The 24181-nt window shown below is 34.8% G+C and overlaps 2 protein-coding genes across 6 annotated transcripts in view; both read left to right on the top strand.

Annotated features, from left to right (window-relative positions):
- Positions 1-520: 520 nt before the first annotated feature.
- Positions 521-19233, top strand: LOC100181582 (AMP deaminase 2). 4 transcript variants are annotated; one of them, XM_002121180.5, is made up of 22 exons: positions 521-659; positions 2551-2626; positions 3205-3256; positions 3512-3645; positions 5390-5608; positions 5826-5852; positions 7218-7323; positions 7953-8075; positions 8657-8714; positions 9242-9383; positions 10689-10778; positions 11500-11629; positions 12806-12937; positions 13570-13652; positions 14248-14359; positions 14819-14982; positions 15196-15322; positions 15860-16023; positions 16466-16586; positions 16974-17147; positions 17877-17987; positions 18296-19233. In XM_002121180.5, exons 1-22 carry the CDS (start codon positions 608-610, stop codon positions 18482-18484), a joined length of 2586 nt encoding a protein of 861 aa, XP_002121216.3. In that variant the 5' UTR covers positions 521-607; the 3' UTR covers positions 18485-19233. The 4 variants fall into 4 exon arrangements, with proteins under 4 accessions (XP_002121216.3, XP_018671962.1, XP_018671964.1 ...); XM_018816418.2 differs by lacking the exon at positions 521-659 and adding an exon at positions 1843-1976; XM_018816417.2 differs by lacking the exon at positions 5826-5852.
- LOC100183956 overlaps positions 19140-24181 on the top strand; it is a 7066-nt gene continuing 2024 nt past the window's right edge. The window contains exons 1-9 of one of the 2 annotated variants that reach the window (XM_018816421.2): positions 19140-19344; positions 19692-19871; positions 20325-20465; positions 20919-21059; positions 21295-21499; positions 22084-22222; positions 22748-22895; positions 23265-23420; positions 23952-24132. In XM_018816421.2, the coding sequence (XP_018671966.1) occupies positions 19282-19344; positions 19692-19871; positions 20325-20465; positions 20919-21059; positions 21295-21499; positions 22084-22222; positions 22748-22895; positions 23265-23420; positions 23952-24132 (1354 nt within the window). In that variant the 5' untranslated portion in view covers positions 19140-19281. The remainder of the gene's footprint in view (positions 19345-19691; positions 19872-20324; positions 20466-20918; positions 21060-21294; positions 21500-22083; positions 22223-22747; positions 22896-23264; positions 23421-23951; positions 24133-24181) is intronic. The other variant, XM_002121106.4, reaches the window with a different exon arrangement.

The raw sequence follows: 24181 nt of genomic DNA, 5'->3' as shown, positions 1-24181 counted from the left end.
GTCTGCGTTCTCTCCTTTATATGCGAGAGAGATCCAAATGGCTTAAAAAGAAAAAAAGATAAATAAGAGTGTCAGAAAAAATGGTACTATGTAATGAAATAAAGTAATTTCGTTACAAAACAAAATACGAATCTGTCTATAATGGGTGGTGCAGAAAGTCCAGTTCTATTTAATAATTACCAATATAACGTCGGTTAGATTAGCGGTATAATGTCAGGTTTGCGTGTTAGAGCTGCGTGGTTGCTATAGCATAATTGTTTTATCTTTTTAAATGAGATAACAGTATTATAATCAAATACTAAAAGTGACTGCTAAACCCGATATTTATAACTACCACATATCTTAATAATCTGTATATAAATTATCACTAGGGTAAAAATAATAATATTTTGTGAAGCTGTAAGTGTAGTTAAATTGTAAAGTACTATCATTTTTTAAAGTAAATTACATTCAAAGTAAATTGTAATAAGATTCACTAAATATAAAAGGACATTTTTGTTCTACATTTTACATTTTTTACAAGTGCATAGATATTTCTTTATAGGAGTATTAGTATTTAAAGTTTATATAGTTATTTAATAATTTCATCTTGGTAACAAGTGTCAAGATGGCTTCGAACTTCGCAACCAATGGAGTTTCTGTTGGAAGCAAAAGTCCAGGTAATCTGTATTAATGTTTATAAAAAAACTGGTGCTGACAATTATTCCCTTGAATTATCTGTTGAACACCAGCATGTTGTGCCTGTTTACGCTGTCAGTTCCTAAAATCAAGTTTGGAGGATGTTATTAAGAGTTTTTGGTCCAATCTACAGAATATGGCAGTTCTTAACTAGATCTTGCAGGTGCAAGTTGGGTATTTTTCGCATTCGCGCATGCTTTAATTAAAAAGGCATGCAAACCACATATATTCCCAATTTTCATGAAGAAATTCTACTTATTTTGGTACATATTTGGTTCAAAGCTTTATAATTGTCGTGCAAAGGGCAAATTATTTCATGTACAACCAGTAGGCCTAGTGTGTAAAGTTGTAAACAAAAATCGCCCGTGTCAGTATGATACACCAAGGCTCAGATTTACCCCTAAGTTCACCTACTTCACCTTAGTCTATTTAAACTAATAAATAAAACTAATTTCTTACCCAATTTTTATTAGTCCCTGCTAGTTCCAATATAAAGTTAAGTTATAGTTACAAATAATAAAAATACAGATAAGCCCCGCTACTGCATTTGAATATTTCTGTACTATATAATTAAAAAGATTTATAAATTACTCTTTCGAATGCTAATTGTTTGTTTTGGTTTTCTTGGTGACTGTTCATGCCTTTTGTTTACATTAGTTCTAATTGAACCATAAACAGTGAATGATAATGTAGGCATAGCATAACGGTAGTCCTGTATAACTTGCCTAGGTAATTAGTTTGAAACTTATATTTTCGCAAAGTATAAAAGCAAGGAATTGCAAAACAGCTTTCTATCAAAATTCATTTAAATATTTGTACCTTTGTGTGTGTGTAGTTTTGCGTTTTGGTACACCAGGCAAAGAATGTTTGTTTAATAATAATGATAGGTATACATTTAGTAAGTATCTGTAATAACTGCATGTGTGAGTGTACATAGCGGGCTTAATGGATATACCAAATGTTAGTTTAGTCATTGAATTGGCATGTCGTAAGAATTTTTGATCAAATGTCAATGCCTTTCTCTCATACTCATCTTGTTTACTTGAATAACATGCAAAAAAGAAAAAGGCAAACCAGTGACCAGATGATTTTGTGCACTCTTGAGACTTGGAGTAGTTAGTCATCATTATGATAAGGACTGTATGGTGTGTTTGACTTTATCTCTCTTGTATAATTCATACCAAGTTTCTAACAGAAACGTATAGAGAAAGTTCCGCCATACTGTTGTAATTATAAGAGAGTTTGTGATTTAGCCCTTGGCTTATTATTGTCAAACCGCTTCAACTGAAGCTTAAAAGGTTTGTTCAGCTTTAGTATGTTGTTGAAAAAATTTATATGAACTTTTTAAAACTAAGTTTTTGTTGATGGCAGGTATTTAATTGTTTTTATAACAAGAAGTTTGTTTTTAGAGCAGTACTTTTATCTTGATAATTTTTAACTTAGGAATTATGTATATCTGACAGATTTTGATATAGAAACAATTTGTACTTTTTGGGGGGCTGTCATATATTTTAATAGGCCTATTAATCTATTATACATGTGTATCGTATGCTCAATGCTGCATAAGGTGGTAAATCATGCTGTTGTTTTCCCTGGGTTCAGTTTGAATTATAATTAGGCAAACATGCGTTGCCAGCTCTACAAACATAACCTTTGAATCAGGTTATAATGTTCTGTAGTTCAGCGTGGTCAGCACTTGCAAGTATATCTGCAGCTAATTAAACTTTAATTTAAAACAGGAAAAAGAAGTCCAACTCAAAAAAATTTTTTTCTTTTAATAGTTTTTAGTTTTAACTATTTTTTTTAATTTTTATTTTTTTTAGAATAGTTCTTTACATTACTTTTTAATTTCAGTTTAACCTTTTATTTTAGATCAAGAGTTGTCTGAACATTTTCATTCAGAAAACAGTAATTCCACCTCAAAAAAGAATTTTCCTTCGTACCCCAGGTAAGGAAAATTTGTTTTTATATTTTATATATATATATAGGTATATATATGCCATATAATATTATAATTCTGTACATAACATCGATTAGTTGTGTACACAATTCTGTACACATTCTGTACACAACATTGATTAGAACTTCAATTGTGTGAAGTATGGAACTAAATCCTAAGACCCATGGTGTGCCATGCTGTGGAACCTCACGTTCTCACCCATATAGAATACAAAATATTATATATGTATATATTATGTATATATTATATAATATATATATTGTTATTTATGGCTTATAGGTTGCGTTGTTTTTTTAAATCCTGTGTTTAAAGTATTAGAAATCCTGTAAACTTACAGCATAGCCTATTATAAGCATAGTTAATTTGTCTTCTGTGGTTCTTGCTTTTAATTGTAAATTTAACTCAAGTAAATGTCACAGCCAACAGTTCATACGTCGTGGCATGATTTGTCAGCCAAGTAGTACATACATGACATGTGACATGACACTTATGTCGCACGACCTCATGCTTCTTACTTCTTATATGCTACCGCTTTTTCTTTATAAGTAACTGTCATTTTTTTTTAGAAACTTTAACAAGAAAAAAGTTGACATGAATGACTATAACAAGATTGCAGAGGTAGGTTATATATTATTACTTGCTTAGACTGCCTGGTATGAGGGTAGCAATACAAAAGTAGATATTTTTAAATTTTAAATGTGCGTTAGAATCTATTTATATTTCAAAATTATTATTTTTTTAAAAGCTTTAGTTTTACCTGTTAGGTAATGTATCTAAGACATTGCAAGTTGTTTAGAACAGTGATTACTAATTTTCTTCAGCACTTGTTAGATGTTAAAGGTTTCTTAAAAACTTAGTTTAATCATTCTTTAGCATCTGTTCTCTGAGGATATGGCAGGTTGTGGAGATCTCAGTTCAACTTGTGAACTAACAGATGAGATCCCAATCGTACAGCAAGAAGAGAAGATGCATCTTGTTAATCGGCAGATAACACAAGACTTTGAGTCGTAAGTTGAGCATTTATTTGTGTGGATGAATGTATTAAAGCAATGGTTCTAAATCTGTATATTTATTTATTGTAAACTCATTAAACAAATGGTTTTGCATTTGGTTCTGGTTTTGGTGATGTTTTGTTGAAAGAATGAATGTTTTCAAGCAGTGTTTATCAACTTATGGTAAGCTTATGAACTGCACAGTTATCATTGATGATTGATTATTACAAGAAAAACGTTATTTCCCGCAGTTCTGATAAAATCTAACGTTTTATGTTTATCTCCTGCAAAATATTACCACCAAGTTTTACTTTTTTAATAGCTAAAGGATATAGAGCTTTTGAGTGTATAGTTTTGTACAGTATAAAAATGTATAGTATAGGGCAATAGGCCTATAGACTACTCCTAGTTAATACATCAATTGCCTATAGTATATACATTTTTTCCATAGTATATATATGTATAAAGGCAAGGGCATCAGACAGGTGTATTTACACAAATACACGTTTCCCCGATATTTCTTAGCAAAACGGATAATTTTTCTTGCGACATGTGCCAAGAAAGGGTGATGTACGGTGTTAGGTTATTCATGTTTCCTATTGTGAGTGGTAGCTGTAGCTTAGTAGCCATGCACCCACTGTTGTTGTCAGGTTATTACAATTGCTGTCTGTGTGTCATGTACAATTGGTATGTATGCGTGGTAGACACATTTGTCATTTCACTTGTATGTGTGTGCCTATACAGATAGACACAATTGTTATTTCAAATCATTCGATATTGGGTAATTTTATTTTAAAATAGAAAATACCTTTCAATTTAAATGATTCGCAATGGTATTTACAGTGGTTTACAATAAAATACACCTTTCAGCTTTAAGGTTTATCAGCACAGTTTTAGGAATATCAATTACAATGTCATATATTAATATATAAAAGTGATACAAAAGTATCTTTTTACAAACTATTTTTTTTAATTTGCCGAATAGTTTAAGGAACTCATTATTAAAATACACCCTATATCTTATATATATTCCTATCAATACAGCTTTATGAATATGCAATTAAAATGTCATATAAAAGCCTTTGTTGTGGACCAATCAGTGACTGCTGCAACCTTGTTGCAAGTCCTAATCCTTTTTTATTGATTTTTTGCAGTTTTTTCATGACCCCCTTTGTAGCCAAGTAGAAAACAATCAATGAAAGGCATTTGTTGCAGAGTATAAGCCGTAAAACCTCTCAAATATGTAGTTTCATTAACTTTGCTTAAATTTTAGAAATCTATTTTTGCTATGAAAGTGGTCAGCCAGTCAAACCTATATAAAAGTAATGCTAAAGTAATATTAGAGTTTTGCTGTATATACTGTGTTAGGTTCCATTTATTCTAATTGGTTTTGCTGTGACAATTTTCAAGGAGGATGAATAGAAAAGTACAAACTAAGTTTTTGTATGTTGTATTATTATTAAGCCGACAAATGGTGTTTTCTATTTAACAATCATTAGGTCAGTGTTTATATGTAAGCTTAATATTATTATTACTGTTTATGAATATGTTGTTGTGTTACCTATGTGATATTAACATTGTTTGAGATTATTTTCTATTAGTTCTCACATGCTACCTGCATTAACGCTTGTGTTTTTATTCTTTGATTTCTGAATGCTTGGACCTGCACCCTCTGCCTCATGTGTGCTTCTAACCCACATGCTTCAAATTAACAATTTCGCGTGCCCGCTTCACCCAATACACACAACCTGGGACACAGTGCAAATGGCAAGCACTGGAAAGCATTGAAACATACACTCATGGCATCCCGTAACTTCAAGCCAGCCGGTAGTGACCATGAGGATAGAGACAACCTCCAAGTCCCCACATCTGGCGCGTCCTCTGTAGACGACAACGTTGCAGGCGGCAGCTGTAGATATTATCCTCACAAAGCTTCACTTACAAGCCAGCATATGTTACCACTACCAGTTCTAAAAGAGTAAGTCAATTTTAAGCATTAGTCTGACGTAATACGCCAATTAAACACAACTTTTTTTACATAATATATCGCTTTAATTTTTATTAATACCTTGATGTACACATTACAATATATCTGTGTAAACTACTCAATAAGTTTTTCAGTGTTTTTTTATGTTGGTAAATTTTTTCAGTGTTAACTTTTTTTATGTTTGCTTTAACTTTTGATTACCTTTCAGACTGATGATATGTGGCGACCCTTCAAGGTAGTAGTTTCATACACTGTAAGAGAGTGCGTTACATACAGTGCGCTAAAAATCTAATTTAAAAAAAAATTAAAAGCAATTTAAAAGAGCTTACTTCTGGAGCTTAATTTGGCATCCAAAGTTGTTTTAATATGTAGTTTTATCGCGCTGTATATCTCCGCAGTCTCTTATACCATCACACAAGCACCATTGCCCATACATTACTGCGGTATCAACAGTGTGCAGAGTGCATGTAGCTAACACAGGGATAGCCTGTAGTGTGTTTTGATTAACGTTTTTACCCGAGTGTTAAATCAGTTGCGAACTTAAAGGGTCATACCAAGGAAAAATAAAAACTTATAAAAAAAAAAGGAATTTTTTAGATTTTGAAACTTTAGTAGTACTTTTAGATCACATTTGATCATTTCTATTAGTACACGTCTTGATTTTCGTTGGTATGCCCTTTAAGAAGTGGACAAAACTTAACGTTTTTGTGAAACTCTTAAACCAGTGCTTCTAAACCTTTTAAAACCACTTCTTCCATAAATAGGCATAAAATAATAGAAAACTGTTAATATTAATTCATTTAAAAATTATAAAACATAATAAATAGTCTTCAAATAGCTTAAACTCCCTTTTATAAGTATAAGGTGAAGGTCCAATAAAAAAATTTTAAGATACCAATCAGGTGGTTGAACCATCGTAGCAATCGTCAAACCAATTAAAAGGCAACCAACTTTTTGGGTGTAACTTATGGGTTAGAAGCACTGTATTATAAATGAAAAATCAGTTAAACTTATGTGACTCAAATTTTTCAGTAGAACTAGCTTTGAGACATCAATAATTTACCCATTGATTACTGACTATATTGGTTGGTCATTTCTGCATTCATTTCACCAATAACGTAGAAGCATCATTCTGCTACATATACACCCGTGCAAACCAAAACAAACCACAGTTCTAAACAAACGCATTACCGAATGTTCACAAAATTATCAACAGTGCTTCATAAAAAGTTCTGACAGCTTTGTAGCATTTGCAGTTGCATGGTGTTTCATATTAAATTATAAACTGGTTCAATTTTAGCAGGTTTATGTGGTCTACAGGCCACTTATGCTACCAGCATTACTTGTATTTGACTTTTATTTACTTTTTTAGCTTCTTTATATAAATTTACTTTATAATTTATAATTCATTTTGAAATTGTATAAAGTTGCTTTATATATATCTTAAAATTATATAAAGTTTTTTATATTATATCCTAAATTTAACATTTCATACCATCGCTTTATATTATTTAGAAATATTACATAAGCTTTTTTTTAGTGTATCTTAACATAAATTCGCTTTTATATTGTGTCTTAACCACCCCCCTGCTTTACATAGAAAAAGGGTTGGAGATGCCAGTGTAGCTTCAGAACTTAATGGGATGGGAGATTTCCTTGAGCAAGATTTTCATAGGATTGAAATATCCGGCGATGAAATAGCTGGGGTAAGTGGTAATGGTGTGATTTAAAGTTGAGTAACTACTTGGTGTATTTTACTCGCTACCTCGAGATAGCATGCCCACATGTATTCTTGCATCATGCACAGAATATTAACGCTGTGTTGTGGCGTGTTGTACGCCCAGTCATTAATTTAGTTGGTAGTATGGGAGTTACTTTGTTACAGCATTTACTTTAAGTTGATATATAATACTGTTATTGTTTATTGTTGTTTGTATACATCCATCAGGTTAGTTTGTTAAACTTAAACAAATAAGTTACTTCATCACACTACTTTCATATCGCAGTAAATTATGTTTTCCCACTTTTTTAAAAAAACTATTGTTTAGGTGTAAAACTAGAGTGCTACATCACATTATGTCACTTCTTTTTTTAAATATGATGACTTGTCAACCCAGGAAGTCATATATATATTACACCCCTATGCTTTTGCTCTTATGTTTCACATTCTTCACGATATATGCTATTGCTTTTATGTTTTAAATAGTTTAATATTCCAAGTTGATATTTGCTTTTGACATTTCAAATATTTCAAATTTAATTTGCCATGTTGTTTCAAATCGATATTTGCCATGGTCATATTATACATTGCTTTATAATGTTTCAACCTTTAAAGGTTCCGTTCCGAGATTTAGAAGAAGCATCAGATCATCTAACAGAAGCTTTGCTTATAAGGGAGAAATACATGGAAATGGCCCACCATAAGTCTTCATTCACAACTGAGAAGCATCTCAGATTGGTATGTGTGTTTTATATAGTACTGTAGAGTAAGATGGGACACTTTTAACACATAGTGTCCTAATTGTGTTATAAACAATTAACAACGGTCTGTGAGAGTCGCGTGGATACGGTTTTATAATACTTGGAATGTTCTTTGTTTACTCACTGTTACTATTAAATAGGAGGAGAAAGTAGAATGATAAGGTGTCCTGTCTACCCCTACCCTACTGGACCCCCACCCTAGTAGATAGGTATTATGGTTGTGACAACCCCCACCCTAGTAGATAGGTATTATGGTTGTGACAACCCCCACCCTAGTAGATAGGTATTATGGTTGTGAAATATACTCTTTCTTATCTCTCTACTAGTTTGTTAAAACACACACAAGACTGTGTTCTTGGGCACCAAACTTGGGGTGGTAGGGTAGGCAGGTCACCCTGGAACTTTCTGCACTATATTAAATAGTAAACATTACAGCCAATAAGTTATATTTATGCTATAGTACTCTGTGTCTAACTTTCTTACCTCCCCTGCATTTAAAAAAATTGGCGCCTATGTTTATATGATCATGTTTATTTGTAAATATTATTAACCTCACAGTGCCAAGGCAAAGATCCTCCTCAGTCTGACACCTTTGATGAATCAGGAATAAGTAAAGGTGCGTTGTATTGAATATAAGAATTTAAACAATGTATGAATATTAAATATATAACATTTCATACTTTAGTTAAAACAGTATGCAACTTCTGCTACCAGGCATAATGTAAATAATCTTTTAGCTGCTCATCTGGTATATTAAAAACGTACTGTATTTCTGACATTTCATTTCCTGATGAAGTCTTGCGGATGGCAGACAAAACATCAGAAATACATTTTATTTTATACCAGTCACCAGATAAGCTGTTATAAGATTATTTACAATATGCCTGGTAGCAGAAAACCTACATTGAAGTTTATTTAGTTTAACAACAACAATACATAGCCATTTAAAGTCACTTGCAGCCATTAATTTGTTAAAATAGCAGGAAATAAAATATGAAGGGGGGGAAGGGTTTAAAAATATTTTTTATAATTTTTTGTGGTATAGACCCCGGAACCCCTTGCCCCTTCTGGCTGCATCACTGTCACTGTAAACAGTTTATTGTTTTATTTTGGGTTCCTTTTTTTATCATTTCAATTTCCCAGATGCTCCCTACCACCCCCCACTTAACACTGAGTGCCCATACACAAATGTCGACCCAAAAACTTTGCCGGCTAAAAGTGAAATGAAGGTTAAAATTGTGGATGGAGTTTTCAGAGTTTATGAAAATGAAGCCAGTTTAGAAAGGCAAGTAATTCCACCCAAGAACATTGTTTCGTAATCTTTTATTGCTTCCAGCTTGTTTATATATGCAGTTAGCACATAAAGCAGCTTCTACAAAACTTTTATTTTACCATTTTACAGCAGTACTTTTCATATTCACTGCTTTCATATTCACTCACATATTCATTGCTTGGTAAATATTGGCCTGTAGAACAATCAAAGTTATGGGCAAGGTTCTACTAACCCCATTTAAGCAACCTATGGCAAGTTGACCATTGGACACGTCGCACGTGTGTCTTTCTACCAAGTAGTATATACAATTCTATATGGGTAAGATCCCGCAGCATGGAGCACTATGGGTCCTAGGATTTATGCCAGGATTGGCCCAATACCCAACTAATAGTGTATATAATGAATATAAAAATTCTTATGTGCTTCATCAATGCTTCTTTACATAGACTAAATTTGATGGTTATGTTTCAAATTGCAATAACTTATATTTTGTGTATAGCATTTTACAAAAGTGATGAGCTATGTGTATATTAATTAATACCATGTCTGCTGTGTTTTTAAACCACCCACTTAATTCTGTGATACTTCAAAGGTTTTTTGTGGCAACGAAATTTCGCCTGACATATATTTTGCAGCAATTTTGGTCCGCCTACGACTTTTACTTATATTTCAATTAATTTTGCATGAATCACGGTTCTAGTTACACAAGCAGTGTCACTATACCACAATAAGCTTTATTCATGATGACATGCGTATAAATAATGCAATGAAATGCCTGGTTTCCTGTATGGGATATTAACATAGCACTAGTTCTTTGATTTGAATTTATATGGTTATATTTATTATAATTGGATACTGATTAAGGCACCTTTTTAAGCCTGGCCACTTTTAAAAAATACTTTACAGGGCACTGTCTTAAAATATTGTAGTGAAATGACAATGAAATTGTATGGAATATAAACATACAGAAAACCTATATTTTATTATTAAAAGAACACAGTATTTTATTCAATTTTAAAATAAAAATAAATTTTATGATAAAGTGATTCTAAACTTTTTGAGCTAGACCGCTTTTACCAGAAAATTCTCAGCAATTATAATTCGGTTGATATTAAGAATATACTATTGAAATTTTGGACACTAAACACCCATGTATAATATTACCAAAACACACTGTTTACTGCTAATATGATATGCTGAAATTCCGAGTTTTTTTAGTATGATATTATTTTGTTATAATAAAGCCCACATTGGTAAGGAAAGCATTGGTGCGTATTTTGATTTGTTTTTAGATATTTAAAAAGCATTTTTTCATAGGAACGAACCATGGGACATGCCCTACCCTGATCTACAGGGATTTATTCACGACCTCAACAGAGTAATGGCAATGACTGTGGATGGTCCTTTGTAAGTTTCTGTTACTTTTGCTACCAGGAATAATGTAAACATTCTTTCAACGGCTCATCTGGTGTGAAAAAACTTCTTAAATTTCCTATGTTTTGTCTTGCTGGATAGCAGAGTAAACGCTCGAAATACACTACGTTTCTATACCAGATGAGCCAGCGAAATTATTTACATTGTAAGTTTGTTTACAAGTACTAATAATAATAAAGCTTCTTACATTAAGGTTTTGGTGATTTAGAAGGGGTGCAAAAAATGGTAAAAAAACTTTGCCACAAAAATGTCGTTTTGGAGGAGTTTAGCTTTGTAGTTTTTTTTCGCTAGTTTGTTTCCCAAGTAATAATTTCGATTGTAGGTTACTAGGTTTTCTGTTACTTCTGCTACCAGGTATAATGTAAATATTCTTTCAAGGACTTATCTGGTATGAAAAATGTGTATTTCTGAAGTTTTGTCCGCCATCTGGCAAGATTTCATAACATTTTCTGAATAATGCAAGGGTGGCACTAGTGGGAAGTATAAGGGGGGTGGGAGATGAACATGGGGCAAAAAACAGAACATAGTTTTATGGCGATACAAAAGCGCCAGATTTAGGGAGGCAACTGTTTTGTAGAGGGGACATGTGTGGATAAGTTTAACGGGATATACTGTTAGGTAAAGTTTGCCAGCTTTACTTGACTTATTTTCCACCTATAATCTTCATTCAATTCAAACTAATTGTTTCTTGCAGGAAAACTTTCTGTTACCGACGTCTCTCCTACTTGTCTTCCAAATTCCAACTTCATGTTTTGCTCAACGAGACCAAGGAGTTAGCTGCACAAAAGGAGGTCCCACATCGTGACTTTTATAACTGCAGAAAGGTAAAGTAACTGCTGTGGTCGCGTCATGTATGTTCTAAGGTTTAACATGAGTGATTCTCAAACATTTTAAGAGGCCACAAATTGGTTTGTGTAAGTTTCTGCTGTACTTGCGGAATTGTTACTTAAGAGACCATTGGAAGCATGAATACATGATTCTTAAAACAATTATGAGTACTTATGCAAAATTATGTAAACTTTAAATGACTTGTTGTTAAAATTTTAAATGTTTATTTTTCAGTTAAAATAGTTAGTTGTGACATGCGTCTTACCCTGTAGGTTGTTTATTCACAGTTGTTGTTAAAATTTTAAATGTTTAAGTTTAAATAGTTAGTTGTGACTTGTGTCTTACCCTGTAGGCTGTTTATTCACGGTGACTGTATTTGTGAGAACTAGTTTGCTATTGTGCATATTCAACAAAGCATTGAATGCTTAAAAAAATCCTTAAACTGTCAAACCTATACATTAACCATTAACTACACGTCTACACATATACATGTCGGCACCTATAGCTGTCTATCTATCTTAACATAATATTCACTCCAATGAGTTCAAACCACATGCGTTGTTGTTGTTGTTGCACAACCAGAGGCAAGGTTTATATTTAACTTGTGTCGCAATCTTCTTTGAAAATTTGCAACACGGCTCCGCTGGTGACCTCTAGAGCTTTGCTGGCTTGCACAATTGCAAGCAGTTCAATTAAAGATATGATTGCCTTTTACCACGATAGCTTAAGCCTATGCTAAAACAATCTAATCAATCAGTTTGTGTTCAATAGCTCATTAAGTATAAGTGTGTTATGTATGTCCTTGTAGGGTTAGTGACCACGTTTTCTAACCATTTTAAACTACACATTATCAAGTAATTGTACATTACATTCATACATTTTACCACAATACAACATATGCTAAAAATTTTTGTTGAGTGTTTTTAACTAATGAAAGCTACTACTAGTTTGTAAACATAAACAGTTTAAGAACCACTACTCCAATGTGTCTTCATACATAGTAAAAAAATGCTGGTTGTTGGGGTAATGGACCAATTCTTGCTTAAATCCCTGGGTGTTGGGGTAATGTTCCAACTCTGGCCTGCATACAATGCCATACAGTGTAATATTACCTCAACATTACCCATAAAAAATTGAAAGTTTTTTTTTTAACTTTTTCTTCTTTTTCCTAGGTTGACACTCACATCCACGCATCTTCTTGCATGAACCAGAAACATTTGCTTCGTTTCATGAAGAAAACAATGAAGAAGAATGCTGATGATATTGCCTATACAAGGGATGGGAAGGATTATACACTACAAGAGGTGCATGGTGTATTTCTATATATGGGGGGTTCTTGTTGAGGACATAGGATTTAGCCCAGAATTGGTTCATTACCCCAACATTGTATATGCATATTCTATTCTGTGTTATGGTGAGACTCACCATGGGATCGGGGATTTGGGCTAAAGTTGGTCCATTACCCCAACACCCAAATTGCTTTCATATGTCTGAATGGAACAAACTCCACTTGTGACTACGGATTATAAGGTTTTTTTAGAAAGCATTAAACTTTTTGTCTTCTGCTCATAAATCTACAAGTGTTATGTTAACATTATTAAGTGGGTGTTTATTTTTAGTTGAATGTTTTATTTTGAGATTGTGACCATAGTACATTATAACCATACTTTGTGAATCAAATATGTGTGTATGTGTGTATTCTCACATAGTTTACTATAGGTTGTAGCCACATGCCACATTACACTGATTTTGCGATGTAAGCTCAAAAAGTTTGCTTACGCGTCAGTCCAAATCAACTTACCAAATATTACGTAATTCATGTTGCAACATACTACGCATACTAACCTTATGGCATCTCTGGCATCCAGCAAACATATATTACCCTGGCAAACATTCCACGCCCATATAATTGTTTGCTTAATGTTAATGTCAACAGGTATTTGATTCTCTCAACCTCTCAGCCTATGACTTGAGTGTTGACAGCTTAGATGTCCACGCTGACAGGAACCTATTTCACAGGTGACTATATCGTCTCATATAGTAGGAGTGGGGAAAGATGGGACAACTTTTGATTCTATTTTTCGTCCCATTTGAAAGTAAACAAGGAACATTGAAAGAATTATAAAACCTTATCCTCACAACTCCCATAGACCGTTTTATTAATTATTTAAAACATGATCAGGATATTTGCATATTATGTGCTAAAGGTGTCTCATCTTTTCCCACCTAAATATATATAAGATGAGGCATAACATAGTATATAAGTATGGAGCTCTTCTGGTAAACAATCCCATTACTAGATAAATAAGATTAGTTTCTAATCCCCTGAAGAAGTCTTGCCGTATGGAGGACAAAACGTCAAACTAACAAATCACTGTAGTCACTGCAAAAGGTGGTAATGACTTTAATGCTACTGTAACAAAACAATACTAATGGTAACGAAATAAGGCTAACTGTAATAAATTCTGTGAATCTGATCATGATTTGGTGCCTATAGAGTTTGGCGATTCTTGTGCAAAGAAATACACCAAGGATCTGGTGCTAATAGGTCCATGTAGAAATAGGGCCATGTTACCCATGTACAATAATACCTCCAACCCCATATAACCTCCAGATTCGACAAGTTTAACTCCAAGTACAACCCCATCGGCCAAAGCATTCTGAGAGAGATTTATATCAAGACTGACAACCGCGCTGGTGGAAAGTTCTTTGCTCATGTTATTAAGGTAATACATGTTGGCCTAATATTCTCCTGCTTGTTCTATGTGGGTGAGATCCTTTAAATCAACATGGCATTTAGGCCAAATTTGGGCCATTCCCCCCCCGAATCACCACCATTAACCAACAACTTTATAAAGTATAAGTTATAATGCAGGGCCCGCCCTTAGAATGCTTTATATATATATATATGGCGCACCCCAAATATTGTACCCAATGGCGCAGCCAGAAAAAATAAGGGGGGGGTGGGGTAATCAAAAAAAAAAAATTTTTTTTAATTTTTTTTTTTTAAATTATATTTTTTTGGTTTAAAAGGGGGGGGGGTCACGACCCCCGAAACCCCCCTCCTGGCTGCGCCACTGATTGTACCCATGTACTCACACTATATCATGAGGTATAGTGAAGGAGTAAATCAGTTAAACCACAGGTATAGTAACCCCAATCCTAATCACCACCACCACTTACAGGAGGTAATGGACGACTTAGAAGACAGCAAGTACCAACAATCTGAGTTACGTTTGTCAGTGTATGGTCGGTCTAAAGATGAATGGTTGAAACTTGCACAGTGGGCGGTGAAACACCGTGTGTATAGCGATAATGTGCGTTGGTTGATACAAATACCTCGCCTCTTGTAAGTTGAATATATTTTTGATAACTTTTAACTTTAAGTACGAATTTTGAAAATTTTAGGCTTGACATACAATTTACAAATTTTGATAATTTTTCCTGTTTAGTTTTTCATAACTTTGGACCTAAATTAACTAAATTTGTAAAAAAAAGTTCTAATCCTATTTTTTTATGTTAATGCTAAATTTTAAGTTTAACTTTGTTCCCTTAATAACAGCGACATATACAAGGCCAAGGGTTCGCTTGAAAACTTTACACAAATGTTGGACAATATATTCAGACCTCTCTTCGAAGCTACTTTGGATCCCCAGAATAACCCAGAGATTCATCTGTTTTTGAAACACGTCAGTTTAAATTATCAGTATAATATGCCTATTTGTGCAGTGTGGGTAATGGGCCAATGCTGCCTTATCAGAGGACTCAGAAAGTACTTGAAGAGATTCATTTGTTTTTGAAATACGTCAGTTTAAATATATCATTAATATTATGCCTATACTGTGTGTGTAATGGGCCAATCCTGCCCTAAATCCTAGGACCCATGGGGTGCCGCGCTGAGGGCCTCACACACATAGAATTGAATGCTTAATTGTGCGACATACTGGTTAGAATGCTTGCCCCAACCTAGTGGTCACTGATGGGTTGTCCAAATTGTCAGCCATACAAAAAACGATCACCCACAAAGTTACATACGTGGTAACTTGTAAGCGGACACGAAGTGTATGATTCGAAACATCAGTGTTATAACTACGGCATTGTGGACGTTGTTCTACCAATACAAAAACTTAAGTTTGTTTTAACATGTTTGCTCATAGTTTGATGGCCACATTACATTAAACACAAATCAGCCACTTTAATCTAGTTTAAACCGGTTCTATCCACAGGTAACCGGATTTGACTCGGTAGATGATGAGTCTAAACAGGAACATCATGTGTTCACGATGCAATCACCGAAACCTGATGATTGGACAGCCATAGACAACCCCCCATACTCATATTATGTTTATTACATGTATGCTAACATGGTGACACTTAACCAACTTCGCAAGTAAGTATTGTGGTAATCCATGGTTTAGTACCCTGCCATGGCTTAAGATTACAATGCATGTATTGTAACCGAAAGATACAATGTTTTACTAAATCTCCAAATTAACTGCAATTATCATTAAATCCATCATATGACTTATGCGTGGAAACTCTATATATTACCACATGTTTATTACATGAGGATACATAATCCCACCACCCAATTAAACATTACAGTGATATATGTTTAGTATAAACTGACCAAACATATACATGGGTACACAATGTTCACCTACACGCTTACAACACAGTTTTTTAATTTAATTTTAAATTTTTATTTTTGAATTTTTAACAGTGTTTTGTATTATTTTTATATTTTGCATTTTTTGATTAAATATTTTACAAATGTTTTATTTCATTTTTTTAAATGTGATAAATGAAATTAATCCTGTGCAACTTTGCAGGGAACGTGGAATGACTTTATTCAACCTACGACCTCACTGTGGGGAAGCTGGGCCTGCTCATCATTTGGTTACCGGGTTCATATTAGCTGAGAATATCAGCCATGGTTTACTATTAAGAAAGGTGAAGTATGTGCCACACATAATATTGGAACGCTTGTCCCGACCTAGAGGTTTCAGGTTCAAGGCTCGTCGCTGCTACCAATGTAGGCATTTGTGTCCACAAATTTTGTGGGGCTGCATACCTTAAAAAAATTAACTAAAAATGTAATTACAACAAAAATATGCTCAAAGCAAAGAATATTTAATTTAATAAGAAATTTGTTGCTGACTTCTTGATAATATACCCGTTATACGAGGTTCTATTGAAGTTTCTACAAAACAAAGTAAATTAGAATGGTTTGACAGATCGTCAAGCAAGTTAGGGGTACCGGCACCGGTTCGCAGACCTGCTGTTAAGAACTACTGGCATAGACCACTTTCTTACTTTAACATTAAATTTCCCAACCAGGTTCCAGTTCTACAGTACCTCTACTACCTTGCACAAGTTGGTATAGCGATGTCACCCCTCAGTAACAACGGGTTATTCCTCAGTTACCATAGAAACCCATTACCCGACTACCTGGCTCGTGGATTGTGTGTCTCACTATCTACAGATGATCCGTTGCAGTTTCACTTTACAAAGGTTGGTATATATTTTACTTCATGCATTTAGTTGATATTTTGGCACAGTGGTTAACATGCCTTCCTCTAAAACAGAGTTGTCTATATTGTCAGCACACTCACAGAAAAATGCACCAACAAAGTTACATAAGTGGTAACTCGTAAGCAGACACTAAGTGTGTAAAACAGAACAACCGTGGTATAATGTATGTTGCTTCCGGCCACGCAGGGATAAAGCAAGTTACATTTAATCATTGTTGCATACATTTAGTTTATACAACTCACGGTTTAATGATTTTAAGAGGGTCAACTTTACTATGTGAGTAGAGTTGTCCCTCTATAAAGCAAGTTACATTCAGATAGAATATTAAAGCTATCTTTATGTTCCACCCCAGGTTAATATAGTAGGGTGGGGGAAGACGGGACACTTTTAGCGACGAATATTCAAATATCCTGATCAAATTTTAAACAGTTAGCAACGGTTTATTAAAGTCGTAAGGATACGGCTTTGTAATGTTTTGAATGTTCTTTGTTTACTACCAAATTAGGCGAGAAAATAGAATAAAAAGGTGTCCTATATCCTGATCAGATTTTAAACAGTTAGCAACTGCTTAGTCGTAAGGATACGACTTTGTAATGTTTGGAATGTGCTTTGTTTACTACCAAATTAGGCGAGAAAATAGAATAAAAAGGTGTCCCATCTTCCCCCACCCTACTGTATAATAACACATATACCTTGTCCCATATACAGGAACCACTGATGGAGGAATACAGCATTGCAACACAGGTGTGGAAGCTAAGTCCATGTGACATGTGTGAGTTAGCTCGCAACAGCATTACAATGAGTGCTTTCCCTCACGAGGTAATGGCACATTTTTATATGAAAATATGTTACAATTTTTTTTTTCACTTAAAAACTTTTTGGGGGTATTTTAGGGTATTTAAAAATTTGTTATTTAAAGATTAGGTATTTAAAGATTTTTCTATAGTTTTATATTTTGTTTTTAGAAACTTTTTACTAATCTCACTTTTTACCAATTTTCCAGTGGCTTTAAATGTCCTTTGTGTACTTCCAAATGGGACCAGAAGAGAAAGCGTCCCATCCTCCCCTCCCCCCCTACTATAGAGTAGTATAAATAAATCCAACATTTAATCATTCATCTTGACCAGGTGAAACAATATTGGCTTGGACCACGATACAGAGACGAAGGAGCTCACGGTAACGACATCCGACGTACCAATGTACCGGACATACGAGTATCTTATCGACACGAGACACTCGAAGCAGAATTGGCATTAATTCTTGGCACCGCGCATGCGCAGAACACGAAATCGTCGAGCGAGTTCGGGTCCCTTTAAAGCAATCAAGGATCCCAAGTTTAGAATTCATTGATTCTTCAAAAACCACGTTTATTTAAACTTTAACGTACGAGCAATTTTTAAATAAGAGGGATTTTTTTTTATGTAAAAATTGATATAATAAACACATTAGGGCTAGCTGCGACGCTCCAATGGGCAAAACAAAATCTTTTTTTCTGCTGATTGAACATTTTCTTTGTTTCATGTTGCTGGTTGACACTCGTTTGCTTTCATCCTCTTTTATATATAGTAGGTTGGGGTAAGATGGTCCAAATTTTCATTCTGTTTTATCGTCCCATTTCGTGGTAAATAAAAATATTTACTCAATTATATAACCGTTTCACTCTAAACAGCGTTGTTAATTTAAAAAAAAAAGATTAGGAAATATGCGATTTTATTTGGTAACGGTATCCATCTTACCCCATAATACTACGTTCTTCCCAATTGCTTTTCTGTCAAAACTTTCCAAAACAGCAAATATTACGCGTCAGTAACCGGCTTATACTGGTTCGTACCAGCTGTGTCCTGTCTATACCGGTTTACATCCTGAATTTCGTGCTGTTTTTCGTGGAAAATCAATCTACATGATTATCCACACGTTTAACTGATCTATCTCGTAGAAAAGAAGTTTCTGTTGTGATTATTCCGTGTCAAGGCTCTTACGTTGTTGCAGTTTGTACTATTCGCCTCTTGTCGCTGTATATGAAAGTGTGCAATTGTTTCAACTATAAATTTTACACCAGTTTCAATTAAGCTTGTTATATAACAGTGGTTAGCAGAGGCAGTTTTCATGCAATATGGGATTTCTTGTCTTCGTATTTTATCTTCTGTTGATAACATCTACTCTCATTCAAAGTCAGGTAAACTATATTATCCAGTTTTCGACTTTATTTTTACTGTTGGTGTTATTAGATACCTCGATTTTAATTATAAACCATACAAACGCTAATGATTTTATACAACACGGGTATTTCATACACTTCGTACAAGCTTGCCACGAAATGTGATTTGTGGGTGTTTACTTTATTTTCATATTGTTATCTATGGCTGACAATTTAGACAGCCCGTTAGTGACCACTGGACTGAAGCAATTGCTGTTTGTCTTGCCCAAGGACACATACGCCCACAATGGTAGCAGCGACGAGCCTTGAACCTGCTGTTCTTACACCCGTAATTATTCTTATTAAACCACTGTTTTTATACACAGGAAAACGAATTTCAATTTCCTGAACCCAAACCCATTCAACTGACAAAAACACTCGACATTGGACATGGTAACCAAGCTTGGGTGTTAGACAACGTAATCACACCACATGATACCCAAATCATAGAATCAGCTTTCCCATTCGATTTCGTGGAATCAAAAGGATACGTCTTCGTATATCAGGTAACGCAAGGCATATCTTACTATATATCGTGTTTGTATGCTTATTTTATACGGGTGAGATTCTCTGTTGTGCCAAATAGCCGTGTTACATACCGGCGCCATGGCACAATTGTTCCCCGGAAGTTTTGGGTTAAAGGCTCGTTAATGCTATTCTGTGCGAATAATTCCTTGCGCAAGACACCTATCTACAATTGCCTATGGGTTGTCTAAATTGTCAGCCTCACTAGAAAGCTGAACAAACATACAGAAACCCACACAAAGTTACATGCGTGGTAACTCGTAACAAGCAGGTTCACAGAGGTGTATAAAGCAGAACTTCCGTATTATAACCACGAAATAGCTTCTGAAATAAATGCGTGCCAAAACTGCAAATCAATACACGAATTTTGACTTTTCGTTGGTAGGCTATGTCCCTTCAAACATTTGTTTTATTTTATAACAATTCCTTTGCAGAATTATTCAGCTAATATCCCACGTGAAGATTGGAACTTTGGTCTCCCGCCCTGGTTAAAAGAGATTAATGTTTCCCTCTTTCAACAAATGGAACTATGGAATCGAACTCAACCTTTCGTGGAAAACATCCTTCAAAAACCGGTAACGTGAATGTTTTTATGTGTGCCGTATATGACGGTATAGGTATATGTTCTATAGTAGTATGGGGGAAGATGGGACACCTTTTCATTCCATTTCCCGTCCCAATTGATAGTAAACAAGGAACAGTCAGAAAATTATAAAAGCTTTTTCTCACGACTCCCATAGACCGATGGTAATTGTTTAAAACTCGATCAGGATATTTGAATATTATGCGCTAAAGGTTTTCTCTCCCCCCTACCCTATAGTATATATTACTTTTGCGTGCACTCGTAATAATAACCGATATCACATAATATTCTATACTTCCTAATCGCGTTTAACAACGCTCTTTTAAAGCTGTTACGATACGGTTTTATAAATATGTAAATATTATTTATTCGGTACCAAATAAGCCGACACAACAGAATGAAAACGTGAGCAATCTTACGCAACTAATATATATCTTTTACGTAGGTCAGGTTAGAAAGAGTCCAAACTGACTTTATCGGTTCCTTAGATCCCATGACACCAATGAAAAGTCGCTACTGTGAGGAAGGCCGTTACTTTTTATCCATATTCTACCACAGTAATTGGAAGTTGAACAGTTATGGCCACGTAAGTGATGTCGTTTTTCAACCTTACTGTATCATCTTTGTAAAACGCTAGACGGGAGCATCTATTCACCAAAGAAACTATAGATTAAGAAACTCTCGTCCAGGGTTTTAACGACTGTCGGTTTGTTCCCACTTCACTTCTTTTTAATTTCTGTTTAAAATAATCTTCGTTAACACTTGCGAAGAAATATATATCAATTATATGTTACATGTACGGTGTGTTATACGTTTTGTAGGTTTCATTCTACAGCGAGTCTCACAACCCGAACATCACAGACGAGCCTCGTTTAGAAATAACATCTTCGGTTCATCCGCATGGACTTCGAGGCATACTATGGCCATCATGCCATGTAACGTTATTCCGAGGGCCAAGTATCAACCAATACAAAGGGATTGAAAAACTGACGCTCTGGTTGAACACAAAGGATGAAGGATCAGCACGTATGTAACTTAACATAATATAAAGTTTATTCATTTCTTAAATATACAACAACGAAGGTCAAAAGAATTATAACAGCTTTTATAACAGCAAGAAAAACGAAAGCGAGTGTTTCATGTTTTTAGAATTTTACATTTCCTACATTTTTACACATATAGCGCACTGTATTGTCGTTCAGCTGGATTTATGTTATGCATAGTATGAGATGGGGGAAGATGGGACACCTTTAACACGTAATATCCGAATATCCTGATCCGGTTTTAAACATTTTACAACGGTCTATGGGAGTCCTGAGATTACGGTTTTATAATTATTTTAATGTTCTTTGTTTACTACCAAATGCGACGAGAAAATAGAATGAAAAGATGTCCCATCTTTCCCACCCTACTATATATACATGTTAAAACATCTTCAGATGCTTTTTTTTTAACTGATATTTTACGCACTTTTTGTCCACAGCGAGTTTGTACAACTGTTGCTTGGCCATTGATTCTCTTCACTTCGTTCTTAAAATAACATGATCTCCGCTATCGTTTTCCAAAAAGATAAATAGAAAGTATTACCATTTTTATTTTACTTACCACAGCGGACGTCCCCACGTCCATCACTCAGTCGAACGCAGATAGCAAGGAAAGCATGAGGAATTTTCGCTTTCCTGATCTACACCGTGTCATTAACTACACGGATTGCCTCACGAGAACAACTTACGATGTAACCACTAACAAGTAAGCAAACGTTATACCCTTATCTCAATACACAGTAATTTACATATGTGGTAACTTGTTGGCTGGCACGAGGTGTATGGAACAAAACATTCGCGTTATAATGACTGTTACTGCCCTACCATGCGAGAATAAACAAGTTACATTCAGTATTTTACACACGCAGTTACATATATGTTAACTTATAGGCGGGCACGAGGTGCATGGAACAGAACACTCGTGTTATAACAACTATCGTTGCCCCAGCCGTGCTGAGGATAAATAAGTTACATTCATTCATTAACTTGATAAAAGCACAGATGCTTTACTGCAATTGCTCTAACCTATATATTCTAGTATAGGCCACACTCCAACCCAGTAGTTACTGATTGGGTCCAGCACTATATGTCCAACATCGCATATGTAAAGTTGCATGAGTTATTATAGAGCCATGCAGGCACGTTAACCACTGAAAGACGGCGCCTTATTTTACGCTGTTAATATAATAAACCAAAACTTATTGCTATACCATTACTTTACACATGACAGGCCGATTCATGTGCTAGATGGCGTTTTCAACGCTGAAGAACTAAAATCCTGGAAGCGACTTTTATTTCGGAAAGGAGCCAATAGTAATGAATGGGATAGTTCGATTGTAGAAGACGGAGACAACGTTAGGTGGTTGTGCTTGTATGATGTAAGTCAATTTTTTATATATTTTTCATAATAATAAAACTTGAATAAAGTTCGATGCGACCACCGTTGTGGAGTTGCGTGTCTTTGGGCAAGGCACTCAACGGTAATTTCTCCAACTGAGTGATAAATTGTTAGTTGGCCACAGAGTTAGATATACCTGGTAACTCGTATGTGATCACGAGGTGTATGAAACAGAAAACCCTTGTTATAACGACTGTAGTTGCCCTGACATGCGAAGATAAATAAGTTACATTTATTTAATCATTCATTCATCCATTTATGCATTCATTCATTCATTCATTCATTCATTTATACATTTATACTTTCACGAATTTGTTCATTTATTCATTCTTGCATTCCTTATCACAAGGTGGACGACTTCGCATCTTCAGATATGTGGAAGCGACTGCAGGATGTTCTCGCTTTTGTTTCCAACGAAACAGAATGGATGCCATATGACGTGGCAGTCAACTACCTTAAATCATACGACAACACAAGAATACATCCTGACGCAAAGGAACATGAGGTCAGTGGACCTGTGGCCGTGGAAAGTGGTTGTAGGGCTAGTCTGGTCTGACTTTCTGTGCATGCGTATAAAGTGGCGTCGTGGCGTAAGCGCAATAGTGCCTGGTTCAAATTTAACTGCCTGCCTAAATATAGACAACGGTTGTAACGTCCGTCTATGTACCAGAAGATATAGGCTTTTCAGGTTCGATTGCTATTACTATTCCTATGTGATTATAACCGAACAGCACGAGCTGTACGAAACTGAACACCCATCGTGACTGAGTGGTTGCAGTGATAAGGGCTTGCATACTGGATGTTCCCAGAGTTACTGTGGGCGTATCTGTCCGTGGGCACAAACTGTAGGGCATAAGAGTACCATATATAGAAGCGACGGGTACAGTAACAGTAAAAATACACCTTTTTAGTCTTTTGGATAAACAGAAGTACAAAACTTAACATAACATATTATAACTTATAATTTCACCTTTTATCTTAAAAAAAACTTATATTGAAAAATGAAATTAAGCAATACCAATCTTACCTTATCTAGGTGGAATACACACTTCTGTTGTACCTAAGCGAAGGCTTAACGCCTAATGATTATGCTGAGACTAATTGGGTGGTTCACCAACCCGACGATGGTGTACACGGGTATTTAGGACGTGGTGGGGAGGTCTTCGAAACCATTGCTGCTGTAGCTCCTAAGTTTGGCCGACTGGCTGTCTTTCGAAGTAAGATATTTATTTATAAAAAAAATCATGAAAATGTTTTACCCCAACG

The sequence above is a fragment of the Ciona intestinalis genome, unplaced genomic scaffold (genome assembly GCF_000224145.3).
Source record: "Ciona intestinalis unplaced genomic scaffold, KH HT000184.2, whole genome shotgun sequence".
NCBI lineage: Eukaryota > Metazoa > Chordata > Ascidiacea > Phlebobranchia > Cionidae > Ciona > Ciona intestinalis.
Note: the sequence above shows the minus strand (reverse complement) of the source record. Positions and strands in the feature narration are given on the sequence as shown.